General features: G+C 32.7%; 1 protein-coding gene across 5 annotated transcripts in view; it reads right to left on the reverse strand.

Annotated features, from left to right (window-relative positions):
- Positions 1–17924, reverse strand: part of SS18 (SS18 subunit of BAF chromatin remodeling complex) — an 82570-nt gene that overhangs the window by 37510 nt on the left and 27136 nt on the right. For all 5 annotated transcript variants that reach the window (XM_063076744.1, XM_063076742.1, XM_063076743.1 and 2 more), the window contains 2 exons: positions 7982–8135; positions 4225–4446 (listed from right to left, as the gene is read on the reverse strand). In XM_063076744.1, the coding sequence (XP_062932814.1) occupies positions 4225–4446; positions 7982–8135 (376 nt within the window). The remainder of the gene's footprint in view (positions 1–4224; positions 4447–7981; positions 8136–17924) is intronic.

The following is a 17924-nucleotide window of genomic DNA, read 5'->3' on the forward strand; positions in this document are numbered from 1 at the left end:
ACTATCTCTGGAACAAACCATTTTAACAAGTTAAATTCCTATCTCTTTAAGCTAACAAAATGTTCTCACATACGGGAAATTCACATAAGGCAAATAGCGCCTTAATCTATAAAGGATTCCTTCAAATTAATAATAAACATACAAAGCACAGATTACAGAACACAAACAGGCAATTCATAGAAAACATGCAAATGGCAAATAAACATACTAAATTATGCATCATTTCACTTAAACTTACTTAGAGAAATTAAGAAATTTAGTCAACTGTCCCACATGAAGTAAGTTACAGGGCCAAGACTTAAATCCAAGTCTGAAGAATTATATACATGGAACTTGGGAAATACGTTCTTAAATACAACTATGATAATTTGTGAAACTCCTTATATTTGAATATGTAATTAGTATAAGTCTGTTCAATGAGGAAAGCTATAATTACTAATGCCCTGAAATAAAAATATGCAAATTCTATCAAATATAACTGTTCGCCATCTTCAGAAAACCTTTCTATTCTAATTTGACTTTTCATACTTTAATGAATACAGTTGTTGCTTTATAATGTTTTTTTTTTTTTTTTGCAGCTGGCTGGTTGGGGATTCAAACCTTGACTTTGATGTAATTAGCACCACACTCTAATCAAGTGAGCTAACCAGCCAGCCCCTCTTGTTGCTTTATTAAATAAATATCTTTAAAGCATTAAGTCTGTCTTCCCAGGTTATCATAGGACATCTGGTTTCAATTCCTGTTCAGTGAAGAAATGGATTTTGTGTGCCCATACTCAGCTACTGTTTCAGGGACCAGGAATATAGCAGTGAACAAAACAGACATACTTCCCACCTTTCTAGAACTTTTTAAATTCTAGTGGAGTTTATGTTCTATATACAAGTAAGTTTATGTAGGAAGACTGTGGTTCACTTTGAACACAGATCTTACTTTTAAGGTTCAAAGTGATAATCAATTAACCCTATCTCGATAACGTGAAAACAGCATGGGGAAGCATATGCTGTACTGACTATTATATTGAAGCAACATTTTGCCAGCAGCTTAAGAAACAAATTAACATTAAAAATTTGCTAAATCATTCCCCTGGAAGCAATAGACGCTCTAAGAAAGCACAGAGAAAAACATTCTGCTCTAGGACTAGTTCAGTTGCTGAATAAAAAAATACTTTTTTCAATTCACAGATACATGTAAAACACTACAAGTGAACTAAAAGGCACCAATCACAATACCACTGACACATAAGCTCATTTTTTTTTAAAGTTCCAAAAAACAGTAAATACGGAAATTCTTTGTAACTATGAACACAGTAATATACAATTAGTAAATTTAATGGGATCAACTTTTTGTTCAGATTCTTTTTTTTTTTCCCTGACTGGTAAGGGGATCACAACCCTCGGCACAGTGTTGTCTGCACCTCCCTCAGCCAGTGAGCGCACCAGCCATCCCTATATAGGATCCAAACCGGCAGCCGCGGCGCTACCAGCGCCACACTCTCCCGAGTGAGCCACGGGGCCGGCCCTTTGTTCAGATTTTTTTAAATGACATTTTGTGTAATACGTCTGCATGTTTTATTATATTAGCCTTTTTACTGATTTTTTTAAACTTTTCAGTAAAAATTAAAAAGCTAAAAGCAGCTTTTATAGAATTAATGAAGTCCAAAGAGATTCCACAATTCTATTACTAGAAATAATGTCTTTACTGTAACACTTGTATACAGTGTGCCTTATTACAGTAGAACTAGTAGTATAAATTAGCAGATTACTTTTTTAAATAATCAAAATGATAAATTGTAAATGCATTAAATATCTACCCTTTAAGTTAATTTCAATCAGACTCTTAAATTAGAATGAGAAGATTTTTTAGATAGTTTACATTTTCTGTTTTTTTGGTGGGATAAAAAACCAAAATACTTCAAAACTACAAAAATGAAAGCATCTAGATGTTGGCCAGAAATATTTTGTTTAGAAGACTACTAACACACAATCAGTTAATGTTTCAATTTTAACTGAAAGAACAGTTAATAATATCTCAAAAAATTTTTAAAGTCAAAATGTTTCCTTTTACAGACTTTTAGTATTTTTCAAGCTCTTCTTTTAAAAAAACTACTTAAAATGCAGTTTCCTTTCATTTCTTCCATCAATTTAGGTCTAAACAGAAAAAAATTTTAAGTAATATATGTAAATACAGAAAATATGTTCTACAATAAAATGAATATTAAAACTTCATTAATAAAACTTTCATCATGCTAAACAATTTTTTCATCCAACAGGTACCACACAATTAAAATAATTTTCTAGGAAATTCATATGATTAAGAAAGTGGGGGGCCGACCGTGTGGCGCACTTGGGAGAGTGCGGCGCTGGGAGCGCAGTGGCGCTCCTGCCGCGCAGGTTCGGATCCTACATAGGGATGACCGGTGCTCTCACTGGTTGAGCGCAGTGCGGACGACACCAAGCCAAGGGTTGCGATCCCCTTACCAGTCACAAAAAGAACCAAAAAAAAAAAAAAAGAAAGTGGGTGCTGTCCATACATTGTGTAGCTTTGTCTTTTTTTTGTAATTGTAATTTTCTTTGGTTTTCTTTGATTTTGAAATATAAAAATTTAAATGCTGTTTATTTCTCCTGAATAGATTTTTTAAAACAATAAAAATTTCCTCAATGATTTTCATACTACTTTCTTTCTCTTTTGAAAAGTGTCTTTTATTTCTTCAAATCAGATCTCTACATAGTCATTTTTTTGTACAGTTTTTATTTCCTATTAAATTCACATAAAATGAAAACAAAGCAAAAAGTAATATTACTATGATAATAAAAAGAAAAAACTATACATTCATACCAAATATGACAATTTTAAAAAGATTAGTTGGTCCCTAAGTTTAGAACAAAATATTCCTGTAAACACCTCAACTCTTTTCTCCAAAGCCAGTAATATTTTCTATATACACATTGCTGACGCATTATCCTTTTTTTCTTCAGATCTTATGATGTCATATCAAAACCATGCTGCAGCAACATCCATTTTTGTGCACACTCTAACTTTTCTTAACTATAGGTTTCTAAGAAGTGTGCCATCATTATTGTAGTTGCTGTCAGAATCACTATCAATGTCCTTGCTCTCCCTCTTGGTAACCAAACTGTATGGAGAAATATCTGAACTCCCTTCTGATCTAGCACTGCTAACTAGATCTTGCTGTCATTCTGAACCTTTAATTGACCTAATAAAAAAAAAAAAGAAAATATTCCATCATGGGCACTTAATAACTTTGGGCGAAAAAATGGAACAAGTGCCAGTTTTGTGAAGCTACACTGATTGACAATTTAGTCTCCCTTTGTTTTCAGTATAACTCATCAAAATTATAAAATATATCTCTACTCATATTTTTAAATTTTAACATATTATTTCATCATAAATAATTATCAAGAGATTAACATTAAATTCCTTTATCTGGGTACATTTTAATGATGTGGTTTTTATAATAAAAATATAAGAAATTTTATTACAAATAACATTTAATTCTGTCTTACACTCTTAATAACCTCACCACATTTTGTAACTGAAATGGCTTTAAGCTGGCAATATGCCAATGTCTTAACAGGCAATTAGCAGAACAGAAAACCACTTACTGGTTTTTTAGTTATTATTCACAGAATACTTAAAAAAGAAACATTAAAAATTTAATCCTCTGATATTGGTAAATAAATTTTAATGAACTCACACCACCCTAAAACAAAAAGTATGGAAGCACCTCCACTGAATATTCTAATAGCATATTATTTTAGAACTACCTTTAATGCTAAAACATAGCATCAGAAAACAACCATATAAACCAATGGAAATTCATTGGTTTATAAATCAATACATCCTTAATAAGTAAAACGAACCACAGAGCAGATGTTTTTTAAGAGGTTGTACCTGTAAAGACAAAATTATATTTTCTCACTTTTCTAGCTCTAAAACCAAACGTTTGATTATTCATTGATCAGCTTTAAAAGATAATTCAACGACATGGAATCCCAAATAAAACGTCTCAAAGACATAAATAGCTTGAAAATCTAAATTGTGCAATTTAATTTCTAACTGTTAAAAAAGATGAGATTTAAACTAGTTTCAAACTTAATGTTCATTCCTTTCTTATGGCATGACTGTCATTCACTTTGATCTTATATATTTACAAATCAGCTAACAACTTGATACAATCTAGTCAAGGACATAAAGCTTAGTTACCTTGGTTTGGCTGCATATTCATATTTGGTCTGGGGCCATAGTTTCCCATTGTTTGCCCTTGACTCATTGTCATCTGATTCTGTACTGGCATGCTCTGCGATGATGGCACGGAATGGTTATAACCTCCCATGGATCCATGGCTACTAGAAGGCATATTCATGGAACTGTTTGTCATATTGAGTTGATTGGGTCCTGGTCCCTGCATAGGCATATGGTTAGGCCCTTTGAAAACAAAATGATCAGAACCAAAATATGAAAGTTAAACAGATACAAAAGTACCCTAAAAGGCTTTTTATTTTTTGCATTATTATAATAATAATACCAAACAATAACTTGAGTATTTAACCAATAGCAAAGTAAATAGTTCACTTGAATAACAGCATTACTGTGAGATGAATGTTGTTATTCCCATTTTACAAGTTAAAAAACTGATGCTTTTGAAAAACCAGGAACATTCTAAAAAAGAAGGTAATGAGGGAGGACTAGCTTTATAAGAGAGCAAAACATATACTAAAGCTGGATTGACTAAAAGAGTAGAGTACTAACACATAAATGAATAGACTAACAGGTTGATGGACCAGAATAGAGTCTAAAAATAGACCCAAACATGTAATTTAGTAAATGATAATAGTGGTGATATTAAGTATCAGTTGGCAATAGAAAACTAATTTGGTAAATGTGACAACTGGATAGCCATACGGAAAACAAGTTAGTTTGCTACCTCATTCCTTCCATTAAAACTAAGTCCATATGGATAAAATATTTAAACATTAAAAAAGAAAAGAAACCATAAAAGAATTTCAAAAAGAAAATTTTCTTAAATAATCCTGGAATGGAAGGGACTTCTTAAGTATGCTATAAAACCTAGAGCCATAAAAGCCATATTTGATAAATCGGTCACATAAAAATAAAAAATTAGAACATGACAAAAAAAACCAAACCCAAAATAAATAATAAAAATGTAAACCAGGAAAAAATTACTTACAAGGCAAATAATAAACCAAACTAATTACTTAACATACAAAGTAAGTAAAACAAGATCATCAGTAAAAGAACAGGCAAAAAGACATGAAAAACCAGTTCACACAAAAATTACAAAAGGATTCATAAACATGAAAATATTGATTGCTTTACTTATATCACAAAAAGCAAATTAAAACTATGAGACTCAACTTTCATCTTTCAGATTTTCAAAAGTCCAAAGTTTTGATCCAACAATATGAAGAAACACTTCCACACATTGTTGAGGGAATATAATTATAAAAAAGTACTATTTTTATATAGCGCAATTTGCAGTAACTATCAAATTTTAAAATGCATATACCTTTAACCCAGAAATTTCAGTTATAGGAAGTCATCCTATAGATATACAAGTTTCTGTGTTCATGAATGCAAAAAAATAGACATTATGTATGCACATTTTTACAGTTTTTACAGACACATTCATGGCAGCATAGCTTGTAATATCAAAAGACTAGAAACAACCTATATTTCCATCTAAAGGAACTGTTTTAATAAATTAGAGTAAAATCATAAAAAAGAAGGTGATACAGTCATCAAAAGGAATGAGACAGCTCATTATATACTGAATGGAATGATGATCTCCAAAATACATCTTCAAGAGGGAAAGATACTTAATACTATTTAATGTGTGCTATCATTTGTGTTTTTAAAAAAATAAGAAGAAAAAAAGAAAATATACATGCATATTTTTTATATACACAGACTATCTCTTGAAGGATAACTAGAAACCAATGCCTCTCGGGAACTAAGTGTCTGGAGAGGCAGGGGCTGTATAACCTTTGGTACCTTTTGATTTTGGTGCCACAGGCATGTATTATCTAGTTTTTTAAAAATCAATTAATTTTTTTAAAAAGGAACCTGAGACTGAGAAGCTATTTGACCAAAGTCAAACAGCATATGGTAGCTCTGCAATTAGATTATAAATTAAAATATTAAAAACAAACTAAAATAGAAAATTAAAAACCTAGGGGGAGCTGGCCAGTTAGCTCAGTTGGTTAGGGCACGGTGCTGGTAACACCAAGGTCAAGAGTTTGGATCCCTGTACCAGCCAGTCACCAAAAAAGAAAAAAAAAAAAAAAAAAAAAGGAAGAGAGAAAATTAAAAGCCTAGATACGAATTTGTGTGCATAAAAAAGGCTGGTTAATATGGATCAAATAAAGAAAATACAAGATACTGGCCTTCCAATTTCTCCTGCACCTAACTGTAACTCTCTAACTGTTGTTAGGAGAATCTCCAAATGTTTTAGAGCTCTACAGTATTCTGGACAACCTAGGTCATAGCTGGTTGATAATCTCTGGCTTAGTAAAAGACTATAACTACTCCAGATGGTCTTACACAAAAACCAAAATGTCGTTAACAATTGTATTGCTGCTCAAGTGCTTCTTTGGTCTTAGGCTTCAATGTTATATGAAGAAGTTAAATCAAAGTCCTAATTAAAGGTATCACCATAAAAAATCACAAAACTCCTAACCAGCTAACCTGCACTAGCATTACCCTTCCAGTTCGAAAAACAATGTGTCCTGATGAGCTAAATGGAGATTCAGCAAGAAGCTTTCTCCTGACTACAACCTGAAAAGTAGTTATGTCTTTATTCCCACCTCCATACTGGGTGTGAGCCATCAACGTTACAAGTCTTAGTGGGAAATAGAACACAGCCACTGAAACATCATTGCCTTCCTACATGATCAGTCACACATCAATCTACAAACCAGGCTACACTGCCTCTTTTGCTCTGTGCTCTTTTGCTTCTTTTACTACACCTGCCATCCTTGGACACCAATGCAAAACCAACACAATCAGCTACAGAAGACACTATCCCAAGGATGCTAATTACTGATTTTAGTAATAAATTGTTCTTTTATTTTAATTACTTCCATTATTGCTAATTGTATAATAGTTTCTTTTTGCTAATGAAAATAACCTTTGCCTTTAGAACATATAAATATTCCCATATTAAATATAAAGAATACTCCACTAAATCTTATAGCTACAGGTTGATGCTGTTTAAACAAAATAGTTTAAAGATACATTTCACATTAAAAATTCAAACCAGCAAAAGGTAACTAAATGAGCATCCAATAGCTTAAAAGATATCATTCTAGTGACTGATTTTAAAATGGATAATTAGAAAAGGGAATGGCCTACAATATATGAGAGCTGACATTATTTTTCAACTTTTAATTTTGCTTTAAATCCAATTTCCATATATGTTATGCTATAAACATATATATTCATAAAAATCTAGATTCGGCTTCAATAACCAATGAAGAAATAACTAAATACCCAAGCCCTTTAGAGACTATATTGTTTCTTTTCCCCATATGTTTTTTCCAATGATACTGTTTCTGAGATCAATAAATTTTTAAGTAAATAAAAACTCAGGGAAATGTTATAACACCTTTTTACAGATTTTAATTCTTAAGCCACAGCGCAATGCCTTTTTTTCCGAAAAGCTTCTAAAGCCAACCGTATTGCACAGCTTCAGACAGACTAAATTTAGCCAGTTCTGTTCATCCGAGGAATGCTGTGTGTCAGCTCCATCAAAGCCCAAGGGCAGCCTGATAAACACTGAATACAGGTCACGTAGCTCTGTAGCTAACAAACTCTAAGAGAGCTTGTACTCGGGGGCATTCAAAGCAGTTTTGTCATCAACAATCTAGTATCCCTTGAGCCCCCATGTCGTTTCAGTTGCTAAGCAACTCTGGTGTTAATGTCTTAGAGGAGAAAAACTTACCAGGCATCTGGCCGTTCATCTGGTTCTGCATGTGTGGTGCAGGAGGACCCCCACCTACCATTCCATCTGAAGGCATGTTGTGAGAGCGTGGAGGTGGGGGAGGACCACTCTGACTCATCCCCCCAGGACCCATAGGCATATTCTGTGTGGGTGGCTGAAAGAAGACAGTTTAGTAAAACAAGGGAAACAGTTAAACTAATATATTAAAGATGCATATGGTATAACAGTTGCCTATATATTAAATTGGATAGAAACAAAAACACAAATGCATTCCAATTTCTTCTAGTGCATTTTAATAATGGACTTATTAACATCATATTTAATACCCCCCAAAACTTCACAAAATGGTTAGCATGAACACAGCATCTGAGCACACCTCAGACCAAAAGTACATCACAATTAAAGTATATCTTACTTGATAAAATCTCAATAGTGAAAATAAAAATTTTAACATTCCATACAAAAAGAATTTTCATTTCTTTATATATTAATGACTTCTACTGTGTCTATTGTTGTTATTTAAATTGTGTTAAAAAAATTAAGTCTCCTTTCAAAGTTATTAACATATTAGGTATACTTAATGATGGATTTTAACTGAAAAGGTACAGTAACAAAAAACTATAAAAGGACCAGAAGTCCCAACGTGATATATTTTAAACCGTTTGGGGGAGAAAAAAGTGGTGGCAATGAACAATGGAAGAATGTTTTCAAACACAGCGACAACAGTTCAGTTCAACATTTTTGTGCCGACTACTGCTATAGATTGGAAACATTACTGATGGCCTCCAAGGGTACAGAGACAGCTGCCTCAAAAGGATGCCTTTGGCAAATTTCCTAATGAAATTTTGAAGAAAACCACTGACTAACCTTGAGAGTTCACAAAAGGGCAAAAGGAAAATATAGACACAAGATGGTCTGCAACACCTGGCTCTCTTATTAGGGATATTTTAGTGGAGAAAGTAAATGGTTATTTTCTTTCCAAACTATGATTTCTACGCCTGCAGGAGAAGAGGGCAGCATTATTCTTTACTGATCTACTCCTGCCTTCTTTCTCTTATTCTCGATGTTCTGAACATAATGCCCATTCCAATACCTTTAGTTGTTCTCTTCCTCCCACATTTTTAGATAGCCAGTAGGTCACTGTGTACCTTTCCAGCTTGTGTGAACACAATTCTGGCATTCTCAACAGATAAGCATTGTTCTTTAGCCATCACATGTAAATACTCAAACCTCCAATCATTTAATAATCTCTAAGATTTACAAAAATAACCAACCACTACTCTAATAGCACCCATTTAAAAATCAGAATTTTAATTTCTTCACTACTCTACCCAGAAAACTACTCTTTCTTACGTATTTTTTCTTCAATCCTCATCTTCAAGTATTTATCCAACTTTTATTCTTTAAACACTTAATAACCTTGTTCAGTTTTCACAAAAAAATACCAAATATCAACTCAGTATGACATCTTTCTTTTAATTATACTTCATCATCCTTCAAACCTAGCTGACCTTGACATTCTTCTGTTTGAAAACAAAAATCCATCCTTATATATTCTTGTCCAAATTATCTGTTGAAAACTTATGTTCTCACTCTCAACAGTCAGGTCACTTTCTTGTAATTCAACTCATAAAACATCATAGTCGCCATTACCATCATGGTAGAGCAGCTTGTATCAAACTAACCTTCCTGCTAATAAAAGTCAAAAAATATAAAAAAACTGTTTGAAGACACTACACAACAACTTGCAGAGAGAAGAATAGAAAGGGCTACAATTCTTGAAAGAAAGGAAGCCTATAAGACCAGCTGCACAATTGCCTTGGCTTTTTCCTTCGGTTTGACTGAGGAACAGGAAAATAAAGCCCAAGCTGAAAGTGGCAGTCCTGTTGGACTGAGGAGAAAACAGAGTTTTTGACTATCAGAGACCTGGAAACTAAAAAAGAAAGTCCCAGAGAGGAAGAACCACAAAGAGGAACAGAATTCAAGAATACTAGAAAATAACAGGAGGCTAAAGAGCTGAGAAGAGCTTCCAGCTGCTACCCACTGCTATGGAGACAAAGATTGGAGTATAGGCCTCACCAAGTTAGAGGGGCCTTCAGAAACAACCCAAGCTCTCTCTGTTGAGACTTCAAAAATGCCTCTCCTTAGACAAAGGTCAAAACTGAAATACACCAGCCCTACCAAGTCTTATCATTAACCCTCAACAGACTCAAGGTGATCTAGTACTTCACTTATCAAAGGAAAACTTAACTCTCTTTGCAGGAAAATAACACAAACCACAGCTTCTATAATTATTCATCCACAATGTCTGGCATTACATTAAAAATTACAAGGTATTCTAAAAACAAAGAATAAATGGTCAACACCTACTAGGGTGGCTATAATAATAACATAAAAATAAAAACTACAGAAAACAACAAGAACAGGCAAGAATGTGAAAAAAATTGGAACTCTCATATATGCTCACCAATGTAAAAAGGTTCAGCCACTGTAGAAAACAGTTTGGCAGATCCTCAAAAAATTAGACATGGAGTTACCATATGACCTAGCAATTCCACTCCTGGTAAATAACTCAAAAGAACTGAAAACATATATTCATGTAAAACATGTACCCAAATGTTCACAGTGGCATTATTCATAATAGGCAAAAAGTAGAGGGAAAAAAAAAAAAGTCTGCCAACTGATGAACAGATAAACAAAATGCAGTATGTGAACACAATGGAATATCACTCAGCTACAAAAATGAATTAAAATATTAGTACATGCTACAACATGGATGAACCTTGAGAACATTATGCCAAGTGAAAGGAACCACATACAAAAGGCCATACATTTTATGATCTATTTATATAAAATGTCCAGAACAGGAAAATCCACACAGTCAGAGAGTAGATTAATTACTGCCAGGGGACGAGCGGAGGGAGAAATTGAGATTGACTGCCAACAGATATGGGATTTCTTTTTGGGGTGATGAAAACATTCTGGAATTAGATAGTGGTGATGGTTGCACAACGATGAAGATACTAAAAACCACTGAATTGTATGCTTTAAAATGGTTAGAAATGTGAATTTTATGTTATGTAAACTTTATCTCAAAAATAAAATTATCTCAATTTAAAAAAAAGAATAGACAACCAAGAAAAATAACAGAAAATTTAAAAAACACACAGTCATTCAGATTTTGAAGTTACCAGAGAGACTTTAAAATAACTGTGATTGGGGCTGGCAGGTTGGCTTAGTAGGTTAGAGCACAGTGTTGTAACACCAAGGTCAAGAGCTCGGATCCCCGTACCAGCCAGCCACCAAAAATAAAAAAGGAAAAAAGAAATAACTGATTGATATGTTCGAGAAAAACTTAAAACGAAACAAAACAAAACAGGAAAGATGGAGAATTTTAGCAAAGTCCTAGAATTCTAAGAGTCAAATGAAAATTCCAAAACTGGGAAATACAATCACTGAAATTTAGAAATCAAAGGTTTAGAAAGAGCAAAACGGGATTGGTGGAATAATGTATACAGAAAATATGATACACAGTGAGATATAAAGGACAGAAAATACAAAAAAAGAGTGTAAAGAAACATACAACATGGGGAAAAAGTACACTAATTGCAGTTACAAACACAGAGGATACAAAATGAAACATAAGCAATATCCAAAGAATGCTGGTTAAGAATTTTCCAAAGCTAACAAAAGTCATGAGTCTCTGGCATAAGAACTATGAAGATCTACAAACCTCAGCAGGATGTAAAGAAAGCCACACATAGACACATCAGTGTTTTTTAAATTTTCTGTTATTTTTCTTGACTATTGTTTTCTTTTGAGACAAAATTTTTTTGAGATAAAATTTATGTAACATAAAATCCACTGTTTGAACCATTTTAAAATATACATTTCAATCCAAGTACTAAAAGCCAAAGTCATAAGTAAACCATTCAACTCAGAATTCTATATTAAGAGAAGATGTCCTTCCAACAAGAAGATGGAAGAAAAATAATTTCAGATAAACAAAAGCTAAGATAACTTGTTACAAAAGAAGGGAATTCATCAAGCTAAAAGAAAAGGACTTCACATGGAAGCACAGAACTGGAGGAGTTAGAGAAGAATGGAAAGGTAAATAAGTGAATAAATATAAATTAATATTGATATTTAAAAAACAGTAACAATGACTTGTGTGGCTTAAACATATATAGATAAATAAAATATATAAGACTAACACAAAAGATGGTAGACTAAATGAAGTTAAACTATATAAGGTTCTTCGATTTTTCAGCAAATGTTACAAGTACAAATTGAGACTAGAATCTAATAAACTAAGGATGAGTATTGCAATCTCTAGGGCAACTACTTAAAAATACATACATATTAAAATTAATAACTAAAAATCTAATAAAGAGGAAAAAACACTGATGGATTAATTCAAAGAAAGACAAGAAAGAGACAAATAAAAAACAAATATCAGAATGAGAAGACTCAAATCCTACAATTATCATGTTCTGCATTAAATGTAAATGATCCCATCAATCCAGTTAAATAACAAATATTAACAGACTGGACTTAAAAAACACAGCTATATTCTCTTTACAATAGACCTACTTTAAACTTAAGGGCATAGATATATTAAAAGAAAAAGGTGGAAAAATACACATCATTCAAATACTAATCAATATCATGATGATGTCACTATGTTAATATTGGACAGTTGACTTAAACCATTAGGGATAAAGAGGGATACTTTATCATAACAAAATGTTTAAGTTCAACAGGAATGTTTAAGAATCTTAAATTTGCATACATCTCACCACACAGCTTCAAAAATTTATGAAGCAGAAGCTGACAGAACTAAAAGAAAAATAAAATAATTCATAACAATGGTTAGAGATTTTAATATACTTCTCTCAGTAATTCACAGAAGACAAAAAAAAATCCTCCAAGAATATAAAAAAATTGACATCACTATTAACCAATTTGTTTAATCTAACTAATATATATAGAACACTATACCCAACAACTGCACAATACAGATTCTTCTTATGTACTGTACTAAAAAAATACTGACTGAACTAAACCATATACTGGGCCATACAGCAAATCAACAAATATCAAAACACTGAAATCAAATGGACTATGTTTTCTGAGTATAGTGGAATTAAACTAGAAATCAATACCAGAAAATTATTAGTCAAAGAAGAAATCACAATGAAAATTTGAAAACATTTTTAATTAAATGATAATAAATACGTAACATCAAAACTTGTGAAATGTCCAGCCCAGCATGACCGAGCTGTCACTGGAAGCCCCTATTTTCCCCCACTGGAATAAGGGAGGTGCCATGAGCCTCAACCATGACCCCCCCTTCTTCCTCTTCCTTCCACCCATTTCCTTCCCCCTTCTCCTCTCACCCTACCCCCAACTGCTCCACAACATCTTAGAACGTAAAAAAAATTATATTAATAAATATTTTTAAAATAATAAAATGTAAAATAAATTTTTGAAAGTAATGAACACAAAATAATTCTAACAAAATACAGTTTTAATAAAAGAATTCAAATAATAAAAAACTGTGAAATGCAGTTTAAGCTATGCTTACAGGACAATTTATAGCCTTAAAATGCATATTTAAGAAAAGGGAAAGTTGAAAAATCAATGATAGAAGCTTTTATCTCCAGAAGCTAAGACAGAAAATTAAACCCAAAGTGGTACAAAGAAGGAAATAACTTAGATAAAAACAAAACTCAATGAGATAAAAAATAGTAAGAGTAAGAGAAAACTAACAGAGAAAATTAAGAAAGTCAAAAGATAGTTCTTTGAGAATGTTAATAACCCTAAACAGGTATAATTGAGGAAAAAAAAGAGAATATTCAAATTTTAGAGAATTAAAAGAGTAGGCATCAATATATATCCTATAGACATTACGAAGATAATAAGAGGGCATTAACAACTACTTCATGACTGCATTTGATAATTTAAATGAAATGAACAAATTCTTTGAAAAACGTAGCTTATGGAAACTAAAAATAGAAAATTTCAGCAATAGGGATCTGTTAAAGAAACTGAATCCATAATTTAAAATCTTCCCTAAGTAAATCCCCTGACCTAAATGGTTTCACTAGGGAATATTTCAAACAGTTAAGAAATAAATGATATCTAATACAATCATTTAAGAAATAAATAATATTTAATATCAATCACACGCAATCTTCCAGAGTGAAAAAAGGGGGAACAATCTCTAAGGAGGCCATCAAAACCCAACAATGACATTACAAGTAGGAAAATTACAAGTAGGCCAATATACCGCTCATGAATATAGTTACAAAATGCTAAGCAAAATTTAGCAAATCAAATCCAAACATATTAAAAAGATACTTTATAATCGATGGAATTTATTCCAGGAACACAAGCTATTTAACTTTTGAAAAATTAATCAATGTAATTCACCAAATTATCAAAGTAAAATCCATATAATCATCAATAGATAAAGCAAAATAATTTTTTTTTTTGGCAGCTGATTGGTATGGGGATCCGAACCGTGACCTTGAGTTTATAAGGCTGCACTCTAACCAGCTGAGCTAGCTAACTGGTTAGCCCAAGAAAAAGAATTTGATAAAATTCAATACCCACTCAGAATAAAAGCTTGCAAAAATTTATAAGGAGCATTCTTAATCTAATAAACCTAATTTACAAAAATTTTACAGCCAACATCACCTTACTAATGAAATATTGGACTTGTTCCCCTTGAGTTCAGGAATAATACAAGAATATCAATTAACAAAATAAGCAAACCAATAAATCAGTTGTTCAACACTGATTTGTTATTTTCAACAATATAAAAAAACCAACAAACGAATCAATGGTATGAAGAATAGAAATAAAGTAAAAAAAAGTGAAAAGAAATAAGGATTGGTAAAGAATTATTCACTGATGACATGATTGAGTACATAGAAAACCCAAGGGAACCTATAACTATTAGAATAATTAATAAGTACATATAGCAAGGTAACTGGATACAAGGTCAATATATAAAAATCAGCTATATTTCTATACATGTCCAACAAACAATCAGAAAATGAAATTTAAAGACCAACAGCATAAAAATCCAAAAAATCAAATTGCTAGGAATAAATATAACATGAGATGTGCAAAATCTCTACACTTGAAACACTGTTGAAAGAAATTAAAGAGTTTACTAAATGGAGGGATATGTTATCTTCATTGACCAAATAATTCACTATTGTAAAGATAATCAGTTTTCCTGATACTGACGTAGAAATTCTAGGCAATCCCAATCAAAATCTCAGCAGGCTTTTTGCAGAAATGCACAAGCTGATTCTAAAATTTATTTGGTCTTAGAATAGCCAAGACAGACTTGAAGAACAATACTACCAGATATGAAGACTTATAAGCTACAATACTTGTGGTCACTGCAAGTATATACAAGTAGACCAACAGAACAGAACAGAGAGTTGAGAAACAATCCACATATATTTGTGCAATCACCTTACTTACAGCAAAGCAACTTACATTCAATAATAAAAGAATGATCTTTCCAATAAACGGTGCTGGATCAATTGAATATCATATGAACAAAAACCAATCTTGACTCCTAGCTCAGACGATACAAAAATTTAATTTGCAATGTATCATGAATAAACAAACTTTTAGAAAAACAAATGGACATATCTTTATAACCTTGACAATGTTTCTTACACAGGATACAGAAAGAATCCATTAAAAAAATAGATAAATTGGATTTCATTTAAATTAGAAAACTCTCTATTCATCAGACACCATTAAGAGAATAAAAAGGCAAACTGGGAGAAAATATTTGCAATATATATATAGCCAATAAAAAACTTGTTTCAAAATATATAAAGAACTCCTACAAATCAATTTTTTAAAATATTTTAAACAGGCAGAAAAGGGACATTAGAAAAATTGGGGGCTGGCCCCGTGGCACACTCGGGAGAGTGCCACGCTTGGGAGCGCAGCAGTGCTCCCGCCGTGGGTTCAGATCCTATATAGGACTGGCCGGTGCGCTGTGCAGGTGACACCATGCCAAGGGTTGCGTTCCCCTTACCGGTCACAAAAAGACAAAAAAGAAAAGAAAAATTGGGGGGATGACAGCATTGATCTATATCTTGAATGCAGTGCTGGTCAAACTCATCTATATAACTAAAACGGATGAATTATGAATTTTATTGCATATAAATTATACCTCAGATGTCACTTCCTTCTGTGAGCACCAGGATAATCAGGCCCCCACTATCTGCTCCCAGAGTCTCAGATGCCTTTCCTTCATGGCACCTAGTACAGATGTAATTTCAAATGTTTGTGTAATTACTTAATGTCTCTCTCCCCTGTTATATATTAAGTTCTGTAAGGATTCAGTCCATGATTGTATGTGCTTATTACTGAAGCCCCCAAATTATCTAGTATCAAATAGAGATAGTCAATTAATATTTGTTACATGAAAAATAATGTTTTAATTTTAAAATAACATTTTAAAATTAAATCAGTGGTCAGTATCTTTTCGGCAACTCTTATAATGTTTTCTAATTGTCAAAATTGCCTACTCCACCTTCACATCTCCATTTGGAAATCTATCGGACATGAATCCCTGACACTCCCCCCATTACCCACAGTCTCAGTGACAGCAGTACATCCTTCTAGTTGCTCTGCCGAAAACTATGGTGTCATCTCTAACACCTCTCTCTATCTCTCATTACCAACATTCCCCACATTCTCTCATTCCCCACATTCAATTTTCAGCATATCCTTTGGGCTCTACCTTTTAAACATACATAAAATTTGACCACTTCTAGCATTTTCTCCTCTGCTAGCACCCTGATGCAAGTCACCATCATGTCTCTCAAGCTGATTATGACAATAGCCTCTTAACTGGATTGCCTGCTTCCATTCATGCTCCTCTGTATTATGTTCTCCATATAGAAGTTAGAATGAGCTTATTAAAAATATTATCAATTCACTCTTCTGCTCAAAATCCTCCAACAGCTCCCAATTTCAGAGTAAAAATCCAAAGTCTTTACAACAGCCTACAAGGCCCCATATGATCTGCCCACACCACTTCCTTACGTTATTTATTCTGATCCGGACACAATGACCTTCATGCTGTTCCTTGAACAAGATGGGGATAGTTTCACCTCAGGGCCTTTCCACTACTTGTTTCTTGTGCCTAACACACTTTCTTCAAGTCTTTGCTCAAACGTCACCTTCTCAGTGAAATCAACCCTGACCACTCTACTTAATATGGCATCCTTCATCCCCTACCCATAGCATTCCAATACACAACTTTCATGCTCTGTTTTCCCTTTCCCAAGCTCTTATCATCTTCAAACATGCTATATGATTTACTTCTGTTATGCCTACTTTGCTTGATAGAATAAAAAACCCAAGAGAGTAAAAATATTTGTGTTTTGTTCACTGACATTTCAAAAGTACCTAACTACTACTGCCTAATACGTAGTACACAACTAATAAATATTCAAAAAATTAATTAATAAACTCTCAAATGATTTAGCATAAAACTACAAATAATTCTGACTATGATCTTCAATGTTTCTTTAGAATATAAATATATCACTGCAAAATATAATTTTTAGTTTAATAAATCTTCATCTGTGTAACTATTCGTATAAATGTCATTAATATCATTCCCCACAAGGAGGCACTAAAATGACACACAGAAATAAAAAGGAAATTCAAAAATAAATTTAAAATAGGATATATATATAGATAGATAGATAGATATAGATATAGATATATATAACTTCCTAAAGCGGATAAAGAGACAAGGCAAGATCCAAAAACCCCATCAGTATCATACCTGCCTTACTTCCTAGTCCTAAGCCAGTCTCCCAAAAACGAGTTCTACACATATCTGAAACAGTTTAGGAAAGTCCCTTCTACTGTTCATTAATTCCCACAA

Source organism: Cynocephalus volans, chromosome 13 (assembly GCF_027409185.1).
Source record: "Cynocephalus volans isolate mCynVol1 chromosome 13, mCynVol1.pri, whole genome shotgun sequence".
Taxonomy (NCBI): Eukaryota; Metazoa; Chordata; class Mammalia; order Dermoptera; family Cynocephalidae; genus Cynocephalus; species Cynocephalus volans.